The following is a 21,978-nucleotide window of genomic DNA, read 5'->3' as shown; positions in this document are numbered from 1 at the left end:
TTCTCCCACAGAAAAATGTTGGCAGGAGGGAACATCTGCCTGCATGTCGGCCTGAGTGTGGTCCCGTGATGGACCGGCCCGCCTCTCGCCTGATGACAGCCAGGACGGACTCCCTGCGACCCTGACGAAGATGAAGCTGGGGCAGAGAGCGACTGCAGGAAGTTTTATGGTGCTGCAGCACAAGTCAGCTAAATTCTTATTGTGCTTCTTTTTCAAATTTATTTTCTAAGGTTCTTGTTTGGACTAGAAGAAGCTGAGTTCCTCTCTTCCTCAGTGAAGACAGTTTTGCAGTTTTGACCACATGCACACATATATTTAATACACATAGCTTGTCAAACAGCAAAATGTGGATATTTTCTTTAATCAGAACTACAACATTCTATTATTCAGTCGAGGATATGTCAAATATTAGAACCTGAAGAAGAACTGAATCAACAGAGAAATAAAAAAAAGCAAAATAACACTGATTTCCTCCTTTTTTTAATTAATTATGTTAATTAATCAAGCTGTGCAGCTCCCATGTAGATCTACTGAATAATAAGTGTTGCTTTAAACATAAAAACAAACTCCTTCCTTTCATAAAGGATGCTCCGGCACATCCCATCCAAGCATAGATAACAGGAGAAACAAAGACAATCTGTTTCCTTTGCAATTTCATGCATGTAACTGGTCCTTATCAGGACTCGCTCTGAGGTCATTTCACTTCTTCCTAAATTCAAAACATCCACTTTCCTTCCAGCGTTTGATCAAACGTGCAGCTGGAGACGTCCGACTGACACTTTCAGCATCAAAAGCACGAGCGCCTTTAAAATCAAAGGGAAGATTTTTGTCAAACTCCACCTGAACTCAGCATGTTTGGATGCTGATCAACAGGAAGTCAAGAACATCTGAGGTGAAAAGACGCTCAGATAAAAACTCCAGAAGGTATGAATGAAACCAGAGAAGTTGAAAACAAACTTGTGTTTGCATAAAAAGAGCTTAAGGAGGAGTTTATTTTGGTAACAAGAAAACGTCTTTGTGTTGCAGATCCACTCCTAGCACTAGATGTGTGTGTTTGTGTAGATGTGGGATGTGTCTGTGTGTTGCAGATCCACTCTTAGCACTAGATGTGTGTGTTTGTGTAGATGTGGGGTGTGTCTGTGGAAGTGTCTGTGTGTTGGGCAGGAAGGTCTGAACTGGAAGTGACCCTGACTCACCTTTGTCTTCAGATAAGGAAGCTTAAAACATGCTGATGCACGTTTACAGCCCCTGATATGTCTGTGCACATCCTGTAACACAACGCTACTACATGCACACACAAACGCACACATGGTCACATGGTCACAGAGGAGTGAGTGACTGGAGCAGCGACCTCTCTGTGTTTTCGAACCAGAGAAGGTTTGCTCTGCTGTACGCTGCAGCTTCATCAAGCATGAATAATTCATGACAGGATGGAAGCAACGTCTCCATAACCTGATTCACATGTTCAGCAGCAACTTTTGAATGAAATGAGATTTCTAAATTTAGATCACATTATATAAGTTTTCCTAAGAGTGTGTGAACGCAGCAGAAAACGAACAAATCCTACCAACACCTGCAGGTCTGAGAGAACACGGCTTCAATAGAAAGTTCTGTTTTTAGAACTTCTGACTAACTTCTACTTCTGACACATTAGAATATTATTGTGTGAGATTAAAAATCCTGCATGAACAGCTGCCTTTGCTATCGTTTTCTAGTTAAAGATTCGCTCTGATCATCTTTTGATCCATTTTCGAATCTTTTTTTAACCCTTAAGCTGCCTGCCCAACCAAATTTGATTTGATTTGATGTATTTACACACATCAAAAGGGCATAAAAATACAATAAAAGTACAAAAAGTAAAATCATGTGATGGTGTTTTACAGAAACCCATCTGGGTTTGTTCAATATGGTAACACACCTGTTGAAAAATAAAATGAAATATAGTAAGTAAACGAATAGAGAACTAGACTGAAGAATCTAAAGCAATAAAACAAAAAACTGGACGAAACAATTCCAAATCAAATTGATTTTATGAAAATTTAATTAGTAGACATATATATATTTTTTTTTTGGTAAAACACTTTTAGAAAATATACTTTTTAAAACATTGATTTGTGAGTATTACTCCCTTTAGTTCAGGGTCTGAAACCTGAGGCTCAGGAGCCACATGTGGGTCTTCCACCCCTCCACTGTGGGGTAAAATTACAAGTTTTTAATGTAAAAGTAGGTAAATAGTAAAGTAAAACAAGTAAACTAACTCAAACTAAAACACTGACAGATTTTTGAGCTCCGAGTTCCACAGAATTTCAATTAGAGGTCAATTAGCACAACAAAATTCATACTTAAGGTGTATGATACAAACTTTATTCAAACTGCTTTTTTTAAAATTCACAACCAATTGAATAAAACAATTACTCAGAATGCAAATTTAAGGTCAATTTTCTTAATATCATCAAGAGAAAAATGGACACAAGGACATGTTTAAAACACTAACGACACGATGTTCATCTTTTACTAAATGTCTGTTTCCTGACGTCTGCAGTGGGGACACATCCAACTGATGAGAAATCAAAAGAGCAGATTGATAAAGTCATGAATCTTCTAGGATGACCATCGATCGCTGATGATTTAGAGGTCAAAGGTTACCTAGAGTGGATGCAGATTTATAACTTTTTTTTAAATTTTTTAAATCAATAAAAAAAAACTGCCTTATGTCAGACTAGTGAGACATCCAGGGTCTACCTTAGCTTCACCCAACAGTAGCTGGGATAGGCTCCAGCATCCCCATGACCCTGAAAGGTTTTTTATCGGGTTCAGAGAATAGATGGACGAAGAGAAACTGTTCAAATGCAGAAGACTTTCTGCCTATTTTACAGCCGCTAATCCTTAATTCCTGAAATGGATCTGCCCTGTCCTGGTTCAGCTTACTGTCATCTGCTGACTTCATCCACTGTAATTAGCCTGTATAAATAGACAAAACCATCGGTTTGAACTTCACCTCCAAGTCTCTCTGCTTAAAACAAGAACCTGAGCTGGAAGCCTGAAGACTCCAGAGTTGGACTAATGTTTGAAAAGATCAAAACGAGAAGGATTTCTCTACCTTTGTGGCTTTGCTTCAGAACGTTGACATGATCAAATGTCAGAAGTTATGATTCACTCGGATGTCTAAACACTTTCAGAGGAGGACCAATCATGGGATTCATGTTTTTTTAGGGCAATTAATCTCCGACCAAACTTTTGACGACACATTTAAGATGATACATCTAAAGATGGTTTCTGAGGTCCGGTCAGAACGGAATGGTAACAATTCAGAGTCTGAGGAGACATGTACACAAAGCAAAGGTCTGTCAAGAATCTTCACATGAAAACACTAATATATTTAATGTACCAGTAGAAGTTTTTACCTCCACACCCTTGAGAGTTTCATCCACGTAAAAACCATTTAGTTTAAACTTTAAGTTTCAAAATTTCCCTCAGTAACAGCTCAAGGGACACATTAAAACACAATAAAGTCAGGTCCTATTTCTGACTGTTTAAAACAGTCTAACTTTACAACAGAATCATCACTCAAACTTTGTTTTAAAAGGAGTTTGGTCTTTTTTATGTGATCGTTCAGCATTCAGCTCTACAGGGATATTACTCTGTAAGTTTAAAACAAAAGTGTTAGGTAGTTTGCACTTTATTTGGTAAAAATTGAAGAGTATTACCAGACAAATAAATGACAGAGAAGCTAAAAAAAAAACAAGTTCTACATTTAATTTAAAACAAACTTAAATGTCATGAGAACACATCCCCAATCAATGATGAAAAAACCCAGAAAGATTATGAAGTCCCACTCCGATCATCTTTTGATCTTTTTTTAAAAGTGTTTCCAATGGTCTTTCAATTACAATTATGCCCTTTAAGCCAAAAAAAAAACTGTCATCATTGAGGACATAGTTTCTGCAGAGCTACCAGGCTTTCCAAATGGATCAAATAACAAAATGATGTATTAATAGACCCCGGATGAGGGGTTAACAGATCCCAGATAATGGATTAAGATCCCATCCTCTACACTTGACCCCGGTCTGCCCATTGGGGGCGTAACGAGCATCATCGTTTATCCGCCATCTTTCTTAAGACTTTGAATTTTCTACTTGAAGTTGCCAAAAAATAAAACATCCAAGTCAGATCTCTGAGTTTGGTCTTTGCTGCCAGAAATGTAACTATTCCAATGAATACTATTGATTTCAGTTTGATTTCTTTTACTAATAATTAAAAATGAAGGACTGATAATCCAGGCTAAGCAGGATTTCTATTACACATATACGCACAACTTTAAAAAATTCTTGTTTATAATTTTGCGATTTCACTGTTTCCATTAAATCATAATTATGCAAATAAACACAAACTAACTCACCCAATAATTCATTCAAAAACACAGTGACAGATGTGAACAATAATTTGATTTACAGCAAATACATTTAAATTTTGGCCATGGAACTAGTGTCATCTCTTAAAGGAGACGTCTGCGTCGAATTCAGGCCGTGGAGTGGCAAAATACGTGGGAGTGGCTACGGATGACGAGTTTTGGAAATCCTACTTGGTGATTTTACAGAGGAGCCGTGGATCCAACGATTCCACATGACACACTCAACTTTAGATGAGCTGTGATGCTGTGGAACCTCTTGTGGTATTTGGCTGTTGGCCATGTGGCTCGTTTAATCTGAAAAAGTCGTGTTTCCACTGCAGTTTTATGTATGTCAATCTCCAAACTCCTCCAAGCGCACAAACTTTTTTCAATATATGTGAGTTTTTATGAAATTGTCGTGTTTCTATTAGGAAAATTTATCATCGCAAATCCAATTTCAGCAATTACATAGTTAATGGAAACCCCGCTACTGAGAAAAGACCTGACCAGTCTCATCGGGACGTCTCAAGGAGAACATTTCCACAACACTCCCGTCTCCTCTTTGATCACATCTCCACATGGATGCAGCACAGCTAAAACTCAATCAGAAAGTCAAATGTCTTTTGATGTTTGTGTCTTTGCGGAGCGTTTGAAGGTGAATCCTCACGTCATTTTGCTCCATCCATTGGTGCAAGGGCGAGCTTTCAAAGCTGTTGGGAAGATCTATGGAAGAACACGGACCCCCCCCTCCACACACACACACCTTCAGCTAAAACAGTAAAGCACTTGAGCCCGATCACTAACCTCCCTTCATCCATCAGACGGAGAACAAAACAACACCAGGACCGGCCGACGAGTGTGTGTGTGCGAGCCGGGCCCCGTCTGTTAAATGACCTCTCAGAGAGTCCTTGAGCTTACCTGCCAAAAACCAGGCTGGGCAATATACAAGGAGTTGTAAAACCTGCCAGTGTGGGGGGTGTGTGCGTTTGTGTGTTCGGTGCAATGTCAGCCAAGATACTAACAGAGCTTTTATTCTAAGTCTTGGTCGGCTGCCATGTCTCAGACACCAACATCCCACGAGAGGACGGATAACTAAAAGCAGAACCGGGACGGAACAGGAGCAGACAAAGAGCCTGGAGACAATTGAATTAGTTCGATTTCAAACTCCGCCCCTAATAAACTTTAAATGCTCTTCCATTGGGGATCAGAAGGGCTGCTGTTGGTAAAACAAAAACATTCTGACTTTGGCAGGTCACAGTAATTTAACCCTTTAACACCGCAGATGTCGCCGGCAACACCTAAATAGCACCTAAAAACACCTAAATACCACAATGTCTTTGACGTAATGTAATTCTTCAAATGTTTACGCGGTCAACGGGAATCTGCGACTTTGACTATTCCCTTTGCGCTAGTAAGAAATACAACAGAATCAGATTTCCCCTTTGATGTTGTGAAAGATTCTTGATTATCAAACAAAAACATTTTACTGCCAGAATTTTTGTGTTCTCAATAAAATATAACAAATATATTGATCTGGTTTTTAATTAAAAATTAACTTTGGTGGAGCAAGTAAATCACAGTGTCTTGTAGAAAAGAGAAACCTCTCTAAAAAAAGAGATAAATGAGAACAAGTCAGATCTAAGATGCATTCATAATTTCATAATCGAATTGTTGCCTCCTGAATTGTAATAGAATCGAATCGTGAGGTGCCTCATGATCTTCACCTCTACTTTGCACTTTTCTCTAGGAAAGAATCCAGTGGAACAACATTAATTGCATCATTGACTGAAGATTATTCAGAAGGGTTAAGAAGTTTCCAGATTTTAGTTATGACACCATTTTACAGTATAAAAAACATTAAAGAAACAAGGACTTTTACCGACAATATGAATTCATCAACACAAGAGGAGCTAATTAGCGCAAATACTAGCATACTTGCTGCAGGAAGTGTCTGACTAGACAACACAGTCGCAGTAAAATGCGTACATATGCCACGACTTTGCACTCTGAAATACCGTGTATAATATACGCCAAACACGGTTTTTGCGTGCATATGATACGCAATGGTAGAGAATAGGTTGCGCCGGCGTACAATATACACGAGTTTTTAGGTTTCGTTTTGGTCACGTGGTCAGAAATCCTCCGGCTCTTTTCTAAATGACGTTGTTCCTGGTTAAGGTTAGGATTAAGGTTATGGTTAGGGTTAGAAAAGCAAATTGTTCGTTTGTGGGACTGTCTGTGATGCTCACACCTCCACCAGGGGACGTGACAAACCTGGAAAACAGACTTTGACACGTTTAGGACCGCGTGTATTATATGCATGCAAAAGCCGTTTTTGGCGTATATTATACACAGTATTTCCCAAATCGTGGCATATGTACGCATTTTACTGAGACTGGGCTGGACTAGAAGTAGAGGAACAGAAAACAACAAAAGCTAATTGGTGGAACAGATACATGAAAAAGACCAAGACACTCAAGCCGATCCATGCTGGAGCACTACTGTTCTTTGAGACTACAGATGGTGAAACAGTGTGGACGCCACTGTTACACTACCTGCATTGACACCTTTGAATGGGTTTTACTGAATCATAGAAAAGAAAAGATATGGAGGCTTACTAACAAAAGAGGTGTATGTGTGTTTGTTCTCTCTGTGTTTTAGAGTATATTGTTGTAGTTTGGGCTTCAGTTTTTGCAGTTCAGAGGCTGACTTCATTGACAACGTTTACTGATCCCACCAGGTCTGTACTGGGCCAGAACTGTTCTTTGAGCCCCCTCTTCAAAGTGACTCGTCACGGGTCACGTAATCCTGTCCGAGCACTAAACGAAGCAGCTAAATGAAGTGCTCTTTGGGACAAAAGTTCTGCGGTTGGATGTGGAGAGTCTGGCGTGAGTGGTTCCTAAGGAACGGGAAACAAAACAGAGATGGGCAGATAAAGCCTCACATCGCCCTGAAGCTGTACTTTTATTTGTAACGAAAAAGAGGGTTTAGACGAGAGACATCGTGAGGTCAAATGAAGCCACAGCAATGTCCACGTCCAAAAACACCCGCTAAGCTTATTTAAATGAATGGAAATCTGATCAACCCCCCACACCTCCTCTCAGGAAAGACTTTATTCTCTCCTCTCCATGTTTCTGTGTATTTTGTGTTTGTGTTTTTTTTCTTTTTCTCTTTTATTCTTTCTTTCAAAACCCCCCTCTTCCCCTCCTCCTTCCCATACCATCAGAAGACATCTTATTCCAGGTAAGACAGAATTACAACATTAAAGGAATTAAAACAAAACACAGCAATCATAAAATTAGTCTCTAAGCGGATGACACATTACTTTTTTTGCATAAATCATGTTCTATAAGTGAAACGATAACAATCATTAACGAATTCTCCTCCATCTCAGAGTATTCAATTAATTGGAATAAATCAGTTTTGCTATCACTAAACAGTAACTCTGAGCAATCACTCTCAATACCGGTCAAATCAGGCAATATCAAATATCTAGGTGTTCACTTCTCTCCCAAACTATCAGAACTGGTGCAGCTAAATTATACCCCGTTACTGAAAAACATTCAAGACGATCTAACTCGCTGGGTCAACCTGCCCCTGTCGCTTATGGGCAAAGTAGCCACAATTAAAATGAACATTTTGCCAAAATTAATTATCTCTCTCTATGAATCCTAAACAACCTCCACTAAAATGGTTTAAAGCATTAGACTCAGCCGTATCCAGCTTTTTATGGAAGAAAAAAAAGTAAGAATCAGCCTTAAAACTCTAAAATCTACAAAAAGATGTGGAGTCTTAGAATTACCAAACTTCAACAATTACTTTACTGCTAACAGATTACAGTACATCTTAAAATGGTCAAGAAATAATCCAGAAAGTAATTCATGGATGGACCTGGAACAGGAGTTATGTGGAAAGATCAAACTGTCAGATCTACCATTTATCAGCCAAACAATAAAAACACGTGATAGTTTCCAAAGTATTAACATAAGTACCACTTTAACAGCCTGGTGGGATTTTCTCAGTGTCAAATTCCACCCCAGGAACTACAAGATAAACATGGAATAAATCACTTCTTGGAATATTAGCATTTGAAATGTATAATTACCAAAACAATTAAATACAATGATAATGACTTAAAATGACCAGAACTAGTTACCTCTTTGTTTAATGTTTCGATGAATAAGATTTTCTCCAAAATATACAAACAACCTAGATAATAACATTTCAATTCCAATAACAAAATGGCAAATATTTCCCACTAGCATTATCACAGGTGATACTATATGTATAGTTCATAATTATGTTAAAAAGTTACATTTTTAAAGTTTTAAAAATGTAGTTTTAGAGTGTTCAATAAATGCTTATCATGTTCGGCCCGCGACCTAAGGTGTGTTTTGGATTTTGGCCGTGTGATTGAGTTTGACACCCCTCATGTAAACAGATGAATGCACGGTTTTCTTAATGAATGAAGTACCTCAACCAATATCAATCTTTGCAATACAGGCACAGCTAAAAGCATGGGAGCTGGAAGGGTGTGGCCAGAGCATGAGGAGACGGTAAACGCCGCATGACGTGGACACAAAGAGCAGCACACGGACAGGAAGTGGAAATAAATCCCCAATTACTCCGGTTCCCACTTTGTTAGCAGCTCCAGCCGGCGGATCCACACTCTCCCCATCCTGTTCTATCACATCCGCATTTCCCGTTTCTCTCCCATGCATGATTTTTTTTTTTCTATCACGGCTCTTTTTCTTCAGACAAGAGGCTCCATTGTCCTTCCAAAGATGCCTTGGAGTGGCGCACAGTTAGAGAACAGCTGCCACATTGAGCTGTCACATGCTGCACAGCTGAGATTGACCTCCTCCATCCACTTTCCACACCTTCATCTGGATCGGTTCTCGTTTTTAAAAAGGGGATTACAGGTTTTTATGCCGCAACCTCTCCAGTGGATAATCACAGATTCTGGTCCCTCTCTGATAGTTGCTTTCTGAGTCTTCTGTTCTTTCAGCCTCCCACTGACTCTTTTTTGGTCCAGACAGAGTAGGAGTAGAGCCTTCAGCCCTAATGTGAACCGAGAGCTGCTGCTCGGATGAATAAACTCCATACAGCCTGCTCAATGTAGTTATAACACAACTAAAACACCTATATTTCGAACACTTTATTCAAGTTTTATGCTTATAGAGGTTAACCAGTTCTCTTATTATGATTGAAATTGTATCATGCAGCATGTTTACCATCAAAACTTTGACATTTTTAAAGACCCACTCCAAAAAATAGTGTTTTGGGTGTTTTTAACATGTTCTTGTGGCATTTTCTGATAATGGAGGACACATTTAAAAAAAAAAAAAAAAAAAAAGCTTAAAGTTGCCTTTTTGAGTCTTTATTCAAGTCGTTGTGAATCAGAACCAGACAAAAAAGTGCTGCTTGACAAAGAGAATATTTGTGACGTAGAAACTATGTTAGGGTCAAAAGCTTTGTCGGGGAGGTGAATTTCTAATAAACTGTTACCCCTCTGCAGAAATTAGTCAACAGAAGCTTTATGATATGGGGTAAAAACGGCATAAATATGATTAAAAGAACACTGAGAACGCTTTTAAAATAGATCATAGATCAGGTATGGGCAAACCTTGGTCCGGGAACCACGTTTAAACTATTTAATCTGGACCCCCAAACTAAAATAAATGATTTTGATCTCCCTTATACGTGTTTATTTCTGTGTAGATCAGGTGTGTCCCCATAGATGCTGCATTTGTGTAATGTTTGAAGACTTGTTGTTTTTCCCGATATTTTTGTGGGATTTCCAAGTTTCTTAGTCATTTTTCCAATTATTCTAACAACACATGAAGGCAGCATTTCCTCGAGTTTGAGTTTTTCCCCATGAGGGACATCAACTTAGAGAATTGACACAGTTTTGAAATAAAATCTCCAAAATGTTGTGTTTTAAATTAATTTTCAATGAAAAGTAAAGTAACTCTAGATCCCGTGTCATTTCTCTCATTTACGTGGTGAATTACCAAAACAAAAATATGCTACTGGTCCGACCCTTCTGTCAAATCTTAGAACTCTTTCATGGCCCCCCAAGTAAGAAAGTTTTCCCACCCCTGACCTGTCATAGATGATCAGAGGATCTTTCCCCATGGAGAGGAGAAGAAGAAGTTTCCAAAATTACCCCGACAGTTTCACACCATTCCAACGAAACATGTCGGAGGACGTCGGTCAGCTTCTCCGTCTGGTGTGAAAAGGGGATTTCACGCTCAGCCTCGTCAAATATTTCCCACCGTTTGCCAGAGTTGTTGGTACGTGGCTAATTTTTAAACTCCAACGTGATAAGAGGAGAAGCTGAAGCAACAGGTGCGCCTTGTTTGTGGCTCCAAACCTACAGCTTTAATGTGAAACCACAAAGAAAACAGCACACAGTAAATTCATACGGGGTCACTGTGTGAAATGCTGATCAGGAGAAGCCGGATCTGTATTTGCCCATTTACCACTTGTGAGGGTAGTTGATACCAAGGCCTTAGTTATGTAAAGCTGCATCTCAATAAACACTTGAAGTAATATCCTACAGCAAACATCCATACAAACGTCTAGAACAGAGGTCTGCAACCTTTACCGCCAAACGAGACATTTGCTCCAGTTTCTTACCCACCAAAACCCAGAAAGAGCCGTCTCACTTAACCTTTAAGAAAAATACTTTTTATACATATATATGTGTCCAGAAGCCTATTCACTTATAAAATTAAGTTTTTTCAAATGTTTACAATAAGTGACTCATGAAAGTGTCATATATATAAAAAACAACTTCAAGTCCTTTACTTTTGACAGCAGCCTTTCAAAATAAAGTACACCCTGCACTATATCAGATCCTCTTTAGTTTAACATGGCAACGTTTATCGTTATGACAACGCTTTTGTGCAGCACAGTTTAGAATATGTGCTTAACTAAATCATTTAATATTGATTCAAATTGTTAGCATTTTACTTTAAAGCCGAGAACCACAATGGAGGGCTAAAAGAGAGGCTCGGGTGGCAGACCCAACGTCCGCTTCATATCCTCATTGCAACTGTCAGGCACGGAGGTGGAGACATCATAATTAGAACTTTGGTTCGGAAAAATTTCTGATCGTTAAATCAACTACAACCATTTGTAAAAGAAAAAAAAAAGAATAATCTTGATCACATTTCTTAGAACTGGACAATTAGAGACAGAAAAATTGAGAGTCAACAAAAAATATATAAATCTCTGAAACTCAAAGATCTTAAATGTATGAAGAAGGGTCAGAAATGAAGACGCACAACAATACAAAACTCACTTACTCGGTATTTTTGTCTTTTTCTAAGAATTTTCTTAAAAACATCAATAAAACAACAATGATTCATGCAAACAGCGATGTGTGGATGGGAACGTTCCTGACAGGACTTGTCTTGTGTCACAGAGCCAGGAGAGTTCCTGCTGAAACATGCACGTTTGTGTTAAGCTGAAAGACGTGCATTCTCCAGCTGAAAAGACTCCAACAAAGAGAAGCAGAGGATTACAATCTAGATAGGTCAGTTTCTGCAGGATGACAGACTCCATGAAAGATCAGTTTTGATCGTTGTGTTTGGATTTCACTTCCTGCTGCTACACAGTCACAGGCAGCAGTTTTCTAATCATAGATTATTCCTTTCAAATTGCTGGTTGTCAAGTGATGGCTTAGTCAGTATTTTACCAGTGAAAGGTCTGTGTTTTTGTCAATATGTGTATTTTTCTGCTGACAGAATGGGAAGGACTCCCTTTTTGCAAGAACACTTGAATATTCTGCAGGAAGATGAAAGTTGTGACTTACTAAGACGTCAAAGTCAAGGCCCGGGGGCCGGATCCGGCCCTCTGGGTAATTCTCCAGATCACTTTGTTTTATTGTTATTAAGGGCCTGATGTTATCTTGAGCTCATTTCTCATTTTCATGTAAAGTAAAATATTGAAAGTTATTTTATGATCAAGTTGATTTATTCTGGAATAATATTCCTGCCTTTTTATTATTCATAATTATGTTAAAAAGTTGCGGTTTAAAGTTTTAAAAATTGGCATTCTGATAGTTTTTTTGGACTATTTTGCCATTTACTACGATTTTTTAGGCTAGTTTTGAGTTTAGCTAATATTTCAGCTACATGCTAGCTGTTTTGGCAAATTTAAGCTTTTATTCAGATTTTTTAGGCTAATTTAATGATCAGTTATTTTTTCAGCTACGTGCTAGCTAATTCATGTTTTTTTTTCTTTTTTGGCTGTTTGGGAGCTTAGCTAATATTTCAGCTACATGCTAGCTGTTTTGGCTAATTTAGGCTTTTTTTCAGTTTCTAAGGGTATTTTTAAGTTAAGCTATTATTTAAGCTTCAAGCTAGCTGTTTTGGCTAACCTAATTTTTTAGGCTAATTTGGCATTTAGTTAATATTTTAGCTGGCTATAAGCTTCAGCGTTTTTATCTATTAGCTTCAGTGATTTTAGGTATCAAATTCAGCATTTTCAACAATTAACCTCAGTGATTTCAGCTATCAGCCTCTGTGTTTTCAGCTATCAGCTTCAGCCTTTTCAGTTATAGCTTCAGTGATTTCAGGTATCAGGTTTAGTGTTTTTAGCTATCAATTTCAGCATCTTCAGCAGCCAAATTCAGCTTCATACTAGCATTATTGTGGGTAATGCTTTATATCCAGTTCATAATTATGTTAATAAGTTACGATTTTAAAGTTTTAAAAACTTAGTTTTAGTATATTCAATAAATATTTATCCTGTTCAGCCCGGGACCTAAGGTGTGTTTTGGATTTTGGCCCCTTGATGGATTGAGCTTGACATCCCTGCTTTAAAACATTAACTAGAACTCAAAAAATTCAGATTTAATCTGTTTTGGTTTTTTTTTTAAATCTGGGTCACAAAAACAGTTTGCAGGAGTGTTTTCCTTTCTGTGAGGAAACACTTGATGACTCAGGAGGACACACATACACCTGTGTTGATGGCCAAACAAAAAATGTTGAAACCTCACAAACAACCAGAGTCTTGAAATTCAAGCTCTCCTCTAATGACCGGGAGGTCTCTCTCAGTCTGTCAGACCCACAAAAGCTGCTCCACTAATCACCTCCTCACAGGACTCGCTGCCAGCTGCTGCTTCTGGTCTGACACCCAAAACAAACTGCAAAGATGGATAACTGACAGACTGATGGGACAACAATGGGGAAAAGGTGCTGGTTCGAGTCCTGACAAGACTGTTTGGCATCATAGTGACACGCCTAAACATACACTGATGTCTCTGGGAATTTAGAATCCCTGATTGATGAAAACCACACAAAAACTCCAGAGCAAGCATCCAGGAAATTCACCCGAGGTGAACCTGAGGTGAACTTAGGCTTAAGTGATGAAAATCAAAAACTGAAGCGGAAAATGTGAAGCAACTACTGCTAAAAATGGTAAAAACAAAGAACAGAAAATGAAAATTAAAAATATTTAAGCTAGTTTTTAAAAGTTAACTCGTGCTGTGTTTATTTAAAGCATTAATTTATGATTTTTTTTTAAAAACACTTTATTATAAAATCCCTAACAAGCTTTATTAGCAAATTAACAAACTTTATTAATGTGTTTATAGTATGTTTAAAATGCTTTTATTAGCACAATAAGACAAATAAAGTATATTAACATACTTAGTAAGGTTCATTAACATCTAAAGTGAGACCATTATTTACAAAAACCATATTAATAAGCTGCTTACCGATGTATTAACAGTCTTTGTCAACATTAGATTAAGTGGTGTCCAGCACCTCATCAAAACTGTTACCAAAAAAGTTACAAACATGAAAAAAAAAAAAATATATATATATTTATATATATATATATATATATATATATATATATATATATATATATATATATATATATATATAGGAATTTAGCCATTTTATACCTTTAAATTTAAAAATATTACATCTTAAAAGTATTACAACATTAAAATAAATGAGAATAATGCAAAGCAGATTTTCACAAACTTTGATTAAATGTTTCAATTTATCCTCCTTTTAATTTTCAATAAATTAAAAAAAAAAATAAAGTTGTATGTTTTTGTTATATGAATAAACAGAAGAGCTTTTAGTTTCCTCGTGAAACTGTTGGATTTGCATCCCATATTCGCGTTTTACCTCTGCGTTAAAGGAGCTGCCATCCTCGGCCCCGCGCGTCCCGAGCGCGCACAGCCAGAGCGCGAGGAGGATCCGTCTCCAGGGCAACCAGAGGCAACTGTCCCGGGAGGTGGCGGCCATGGTCTGGGAAAGCACCGCCGTTGTTCCTGCGTCTTCAACCCCTGCAGCGAAACGCGGCGACTTTTGCGAGGCTTTCCTCGCAGAGTTGCGGGGCTGTGCGGTCCACGCCCTGCGTAAAACTGGACGGAACGGCTCAAAAGTGCACTTGCGTCCTGAGAAAGAGTTGCATCACAGCTTTTTATGACATTTCACTGAGTTGTCTCCATGATCACGAGTCCGCGCGGCGTTCCTCCGTCTCGCCTGTTTGTCTTTGCGCGAGCGTTTGCAAATGCAGCCGCATTTGGTTTCAGGCGCAGAATTGTTCCCAACTTTACGCAGTAATGTCCACCAATCCAGTCAGATTTTTGCAGTAATGCCTCAAGTTGAGAACAAAATCAAAAAGTGCCCGTCCACATTGGCCACATCTGACCCGCTGCTGCTGCTGGAACTCGAACTCGTGAACTATCAGTTGCCCTGCTGCCCTCCGAGTCCAGTTTCCCTTTTCCTGCCCTGAGCCGGAGCGCACGCCGCAACAGCTGCTCCGAGTCCCGCCTGAGACTGGCTCCGCGCCCCCAGAGCCGGTGCTGGACTCTGCCAGCGAGGAACCAGCGTGACTCCTCCAACCAACGTCAAGGCAAACAATGCGGGTGACGTCAGGACTTTCAAAATAAGTGTCAGGAAGGCGTCCAACATTCAATACTAAAATTAATAAAATAATGAAAATTTAAACCATTAATATTTTATCCAAAAGTCGCACAATTTTATTTTCATCTTTAATCTTGAGTTTGGTATTTAAAATTATTATCTTAATGCAACGTTGTTGCTCTTATTCGTTTTTAAATAAAAAAACCACCCATTTCAAATATAATAATATTAACTTTTGGACAGTAAATGTTTTAAAAGAGTTTTTTTTTGTTTGATATTTGTCACAATTGAATAATTACATGTGAATTATTTTTTATTTTTTAAAAAAGCAATATTTAGGAAAAATAACTGAGACTGGATGAGTGTAGGACTGGAACGCAGCACACCTGGGTTCAATCCCCAGAGTGTGCAATGAATTTAATCCAGGTGGGTCCTCATACAAGAGTATTCATGCAGATACCTGGGACTCGAAAATGAAGGGTTTTCAGGACAACACATTCGCACTCGTACTCAAGTCGTCACATATTGACGTCTGGTTAAGGACCGGTCCGTGTCACCTTTTGAATTTTTGGGTGTCGTCGTTTTTTGACATGCTTCTTTTCCCATTAAATCACAGGTCCCACAAACTGGAACCGGTCCAGTGCCGCAATGCCGGTACCCTAACCCTAACTCGGCACTGGACGGGGACTGGTCCTCCTAACGCTTCCTGTACCAGTACTCTGAGCCAGTACCCTAACCTAGTTATGGTTCCTGTACGGTACCACATGATTGAATCCTGTACCATATCCAGATGCGGTAATGGATTCCTCAGGATGCGTCCAGTACCAGTACCCCGACCCAATAGTGGTTAATTTCTGGTACTGGACGGATTACCAGTTCCGGTCTGGTACCGTGTTTAGTGCCACATCTGGTACTGCATTTGGATGCGGTGCCAGATTCCTTCTGACATGTCCAATACCAGTTCGAGTCTATTAAGTCATCTGGAAAACACCTCCCGCACGGCGTCCGGATGAGGTACCGGATTCCTCCGTACGCGTCCAGTACCCTAACCCAGTAATGGTTCCTGTGTGGTACCACACCTGGTACCGGTTCGGGTCTGGTACCGCATCTGGTATAGCATCCCGAGGGTTGTGGACCCTTGATTTTACGACCACCCAGCGAGTCAAAAACGTGACGAGCCGGCCTCCTTAACCAAACGTTAGTTTATGACAATTTAAGAATGAGATCAGGAACAGAAAACTACTTGTGCAAATGAGTGAAAGCTGTTTCAACTCCTAATGGTATGTGTCAAAAAGGGAAGAACGACTAAAACAACTGAGCAAAAATATCATTGAACAAAATTGTACCATTGATCTGGTGAATCCTCGATTCGGATTCTGATTGGCTGCTGGGGGTGGATTAAAACGTGATAATTCACTGTGATAAAAAAAACCCAAAAAAATAAGTTTTCTGTTTGTAAAACTACATAGTAAAATTGTATTAGCAAAATTTGGGCTTTGTAGTCTGTTTTATAATAAAATAAAACAGGTTTCATTTTTCAAATGAATAAATTCACCTTTTAAATCTCATATTTATAAAATGTTACATTTACTAACTAAAGATTTAGTTAGCAACCTAAATATTTATATAATTGAATATACACGTTAAATATTTATTTTATAGTCACATATTTAGTTTGCAAATTAAATATGTAGATCTGACTTAAATATTTATTTTCTAAATTAAATATTTACTTTTGGAGTTAAATATTTAGTTTGAAGTTAAATGTTTAATTTGGAGCTAAATGTTTGGTTTCCAAACTAAATATTTAGCTTGCTGACTAAATATTTAATTTGGTGTTAAATATTTAGCTTCAAGCTGAAAATATAATTCCAAATTAAATACTTAATTTAGGGTTAAACGTTTATTTAAAAAGTTTAGTTTTGAGAATATACACTGTATTTAATTCACACCAAAATATTTAATTTCCAAACTAAATATTTAATTCATAAAAATCAAGTATTTAGTTTGTAAACCAAGTATACAATTACATAATAAATATTTAACTAAAAATGTCACATTTATCTTGCTAACTAAGTATTTAGTTTGTAAAAGTAATAAGCACTAAGTATCAAATAATCCACTTTTTGTGAAAAAGCGATCCTAACTGAATACATGACTTAAATAAAATGCTTAATATCAATTTATGTCTTTTTGACTGTAAGTGGGATAATGCCCTTTGAAGTGTGCATTATCGGAAATTAATGAAATTAGTGTTAATCCGTTCAGGCTTCCACAGCATACATTAATTTCTACTAATACATCTCGTCAGGCATTATTCCTTATATCAATTATTATTATCAAACCTTTATCTGATGATAGACATAAACTTTGTCGGTTAGGTAAAACAAAATCAAAACAGTGCTGCATGGTCTGTGCATCAGTCAGTCATGTGTGATAAATCTGGAGTCTGTTGAAATGTTATTACAGTCCTCCCAAAAGCTCGTCTTCTTGTTTTTTTCTCTATTTCAGCTCATTTTATCTCGTTTAAAGCACATTTTGCCTAAATTCTGTTTTATGCAAATGTGAACCACTTTGAAGATTCTGTGTGAACCATATAATACATAAAGTAAATGAAAAACTCTTGGTGGCTGTAATTGTCCCTCTAATTTTATAATTAGCGGAGTAGCTATTAGCATTAGACACAATTATCTCAGAGCTTCTACCGAAATGAGCTAATGGAGGTTACAGGAGGAGGAGCAAAAACTGGCAAAGTTGGATGTAACCTCGCTCCTTCATCCTTTTATGCCTCCATAGAGTCCTGGTCATATTTCACTCCCACAATGCAAACCCAGGATGATCAGATATCAAACATTAAACAAACAGGATGTGCAGTAAAACCATCCTGCAGCGACTTCCTGCTGAGCACCATTCAAAAGGTTAATGGGAAACTTTCGGTGATCGGATGTCAACATGAGAGTCTAGTTAGATTGAGCTTCAAATGTAAGTAAGATGATCCAAACTGAGGCAGCTTTCTGACAGTTAGACTAAAGGAAAACGAAGGTTCCCTTCACTGAACAAATGTAAGCAAACATTAGAACACCAGAGATGATTGCAACCAGCGAAACGCTGGTATCTACAAACCACCGTGTGGTTTTAGCGACTGGTTTTACATACATTTTCCATTAAAGTCTGATTGAAAGATGAAACTGCCTCCCCAGAACGGCTCAGATGAAAAACAAGAACCTGTGAGGTCAGAGAAAAGCCTTTTCTGACTTTACATTCCTTTCCAACAGATCCCATAACCAGAGGATGTCCTTTCTGGATAATTGATGTTGGTGACAAAAGTATTAAAGCAAATAAATAAAGACTTGAATTCTTTGGTGGCGGATAAAGATATGTGCCAGAGTTTTTTCACGATACACCAGCAGAGCTGTGTCTTCTAAAACAAGTACAATAAAATTGTTTTCTAGATATACCACGGGGCGGCCGTGGTGCAGTGGTAGGGCGGTCGACTCCTGATCAGAAGTGAGCGGGTTCGACTCCGCCTTGCCCACCCATGTGTCGAAGTGTCCTTGGGCAAGACACTGAACCCCGAATTGCCTCTGGTGGGAGGTTGGCGCCAGTGTTCGGCAGCGGAGCCACCACCAGTGTGTGAATGTGTGTGTGAATGGGTGAATGGGTCTGTGACTGTGAAGCGCCTTGGGCCCTCGAAGGAGGGTAGAAAGCGCTATACAAGTATACAAGTATACGCCATATACTTAAGTTTCTGCACTATTAGGCACAATTTAAAGCTTTAATATTTTTTCAAAAAATGACAATGCGGCTTAAAATCTGGAGTCCCTCGTGTCAAACTGTGTTTTTTATGTGTTACTAACAGGTTAGAAGTTAACAAAGTCCCAGTAATGTTTGTTTTAGTGATAAAAGTCTGGTTTTTTTATGTTGGGAGTCATAGGTATTGTGAATTCTATAATGTGGTTTCTATTGTGTGACGTGCTACAAACAAGTTCTCGATCAGGGGTGTCCAAAGTCAGTCCTCGAGGGCTGGCCTCCTGCCGGTTTTCCAGAAGCCCCGCCCTATCTGCTGCTGATTACCTGGATCAGGTGTGTTTAGCCAATAAGGAGCTTCAGTGGCAGGTTGGTTGGAGAACATGTAGGACACCGGCCCTCGAGGCCTGACTTTGGACACCCCTATTCTAGAGCCACTAATAAGGTCTGACTGACGGACTTGTCTTTGACTCTTTTGTCTTGTTTCCTACAGTTCAGTTATGTATGACATAAGTTTGAAAATAGACCATTCATTGACGTTGAGCCTTCTAATCTGGTGGCCACTATCGTACGGTCTCCTCTTTAGGACTAGCGTGAAATCTGCAGTAAAGCAGACTCTGTTTTATGTGAGTTAAAAACTGAAGCTTCCTGTTGACCAGCTGATCCATGCTCCTACTTGCACCCAAAACACATTGGTTGGCCAAAGAGGCATAGAGGTGGAGAGATTGACCTCTGGTTGTAGAATTACAGGTTTAGTTCCCATTCTGCCTGGCTGTTCATGTCAAAGTCCTTGTGGAAAACACTGAACCTCACGTTGCTCCCAGTGGGCTGGTTACCTATTTACAATCACGATCTTAGAGGACAGTAAGTTCCAGATGGTCAAAGTTAGATTTTTTTTTAAAGCGCTTCAATTGAAAGGACCCTATTATATCAGAGAAGTCGTTTACATTGGATTTTTGGTTTAATGTGGCCTAAAGGACAGTTTTTTGATGATTAGATGGAGTCTCTGTTGGTGATAGTGTCTACAAGGTGTAGAACCACCAATCCTGCAGTGTAAGAGGAGCATTGAGGCATAGAAACCTGCTAGGTACGCCTGTGGATGGTCACATGGTGAGATGTTATGGGCGTGGTCTACTGGGAGAAATGACTTTAAATCTAGACATTTTGAAGAGATCTATCGTTGATCAGGAACACTTTTGGTGTCTTCACTGTGGAAACGATCTAAGAATTATTGGTTAAATTCCCCCAAAAACATCAGATAAGGAATGGATGAAGATCTACAGTCAAATCAAATCTTTAATCATCAATAAGTTTAATAGTTATGTTATTTTATTTCATTAATGACAGCTAAGTGTCTTTAGACAGATCAAAAGAACACTTTAAACTATTTGTTTCAACTGCAGACATTCATTTGTCGACAAATATTCAAAGAAAATGTCAATGTCTAAAAATGATCGATCTTCCTACCAGCTGATTAACATCTCCTGGTTTTTCTCACACACCCTAAAGGCCACCACCATGCTGAGCCAGTAAACCAGCTGATGGAAAAAGATTTAAATGCGGCGCGCCCACACAGACAGCTGCTGCTGCTCAGAGCATCTCACGCTGCAGGTGCTTCCCGATACTGACCGGTGACTCAGAGGACTGTCACTCCCAGAACCAGGTTTCTATCACGGCAGAAAACAGAAGAAAAAACATTCTTATGACGGTTTCTTTTATAAATTACGTTACAACATAGAGAAAAAAGAAAAAAAGTTAGATTTTTTAACAAAAGCTGTTTATTCAAAGAAATAAATGAAATAAAGAAAGTTTTTTAGACTTTAATGAATAGATGTAGGAATAAGACAGAAAAAACATTACAATAATTAAATTGTCACTTAAGTCATGGGTTGAGGTCAAACAGAGGTCATTTTTACGCTTTACTCTTTTGGTGTTAGTTTATAAAATTTCTGTTGTGTATTTACTTTAGTAGTGAAATAAAAAATGGAGGAAAAGTTTTCTTTTTTATTTCCACAGAGGCTCAGAAATATTAGTCAGATTGATTTTCTTAGTTTTAGTCCGGATGTCTTTCTTATCATTAATTTTTTTATGATTTATTGACAGAAAGTCAACAAAACAGCTACAACTCTTATTTGTGCAGCACAAAATAGTCACTATTCACTATTTTATTGTCAAAGTGTGCATAGAACAATGTTAAAAGGTAAAATCAGTAAAAGTTTGGTTAAACTCTCCACTTTTTTTCTCAAGAATATTAATTAATGTGATAAATATTTCGTTTTTTGAAAACAAAAGTGTTTTTTTATTATTTTAGGTAGTCACAAAAAGACAAACCTTAAGTTCACATTTTAATGAAAATGCATAAAAACATATCCATCAGATTGTACTATTTTGGATTGGATTTTTTTTTATATCACTGATGAAATTGAAAAGAAAGTCTCGTTTATAGATTTTCTGAGTTTTTCCATTTAGTGGAAATATTGATAAAAAATTCTGATAAACTGTTATTTATTTATTGTTTTGTGTAAACACAGACATTGAGAAAATAGACTTTAAATGGAGCTAAAGCTAAATGATCCAACAAAATTTATTTACCAACTCATTAAAACCATTTTAAGAGTCTCACCATCAGTGATAGTTTTGTTTTTGTGATCCTAAATGTTTTTTATCTTTTACTCTGCTGCCACCTTGTGGCTCTGAGAGGAATTACACGTGCCTTCCATTTTTTTTTTACTTTGTTTTTTATTCTTCCTTGTAAAATATTAAGAAGATCCAAATGTATTCACATTTTCTACTCAAAAGTACAATTATTAAAAAATAAATAAATAAAATTTCAGTAGAAGAAAAAAGTAGCCTTAGCAAAGCAAAAGCAGAAAAAAGGCTCCCATTGCTGCATTAGTTAACATTAGAATTCCTAAGGATGCGCAAATTTGCGCAGGGAATAGT

At 38.0% G+C, this 21,978-nt stretch overlaps 1 protein-coding gene across 1 annotated transcript in view; it reads right to left on the bottom strand.

Moving 5' to 3' along the window:
• The window catches only part of mmp15b (matrix metallopeptidase 15b), a 40,620-nt gene extending 25,417 nt beyond the window's left edge, over positions 1-15,203 (bottom strand). The window contains exon 1 of the mRNA XM_024294722.1: positions 14,545-15,203. Coding sequence (XP_024150490.1) covers positions 14,545-14,664 — 120 coding nt within the window. The 5' untranslated portion in view covers positions 14,665-15,203. The remainder of the gene's footprint in view (positions 1-14,544) is intronic.
• Between the last annotated feature and the right edge of the window lie 6,775 nt (positions 15,204-21,978).

This window comes from Oryzias melastigma, linkage group LG3 (assembly GCF_002922805.2).
Source record: "Oryzias melastigma strain HK-1 linkage group LG3, ASM292280v2, whole genome shotgun sequence".
NCBI lineage: Eukaryota > Metazoa > Chordata > Actinopteri > Beloniformes > Adrianichthyidae > Oryzias > Oryzias melastigma.
Note: the sequence above shows the minus strand (reverse complement) of the source record. Positions and strands in the feature narration are given on the sequence as shown.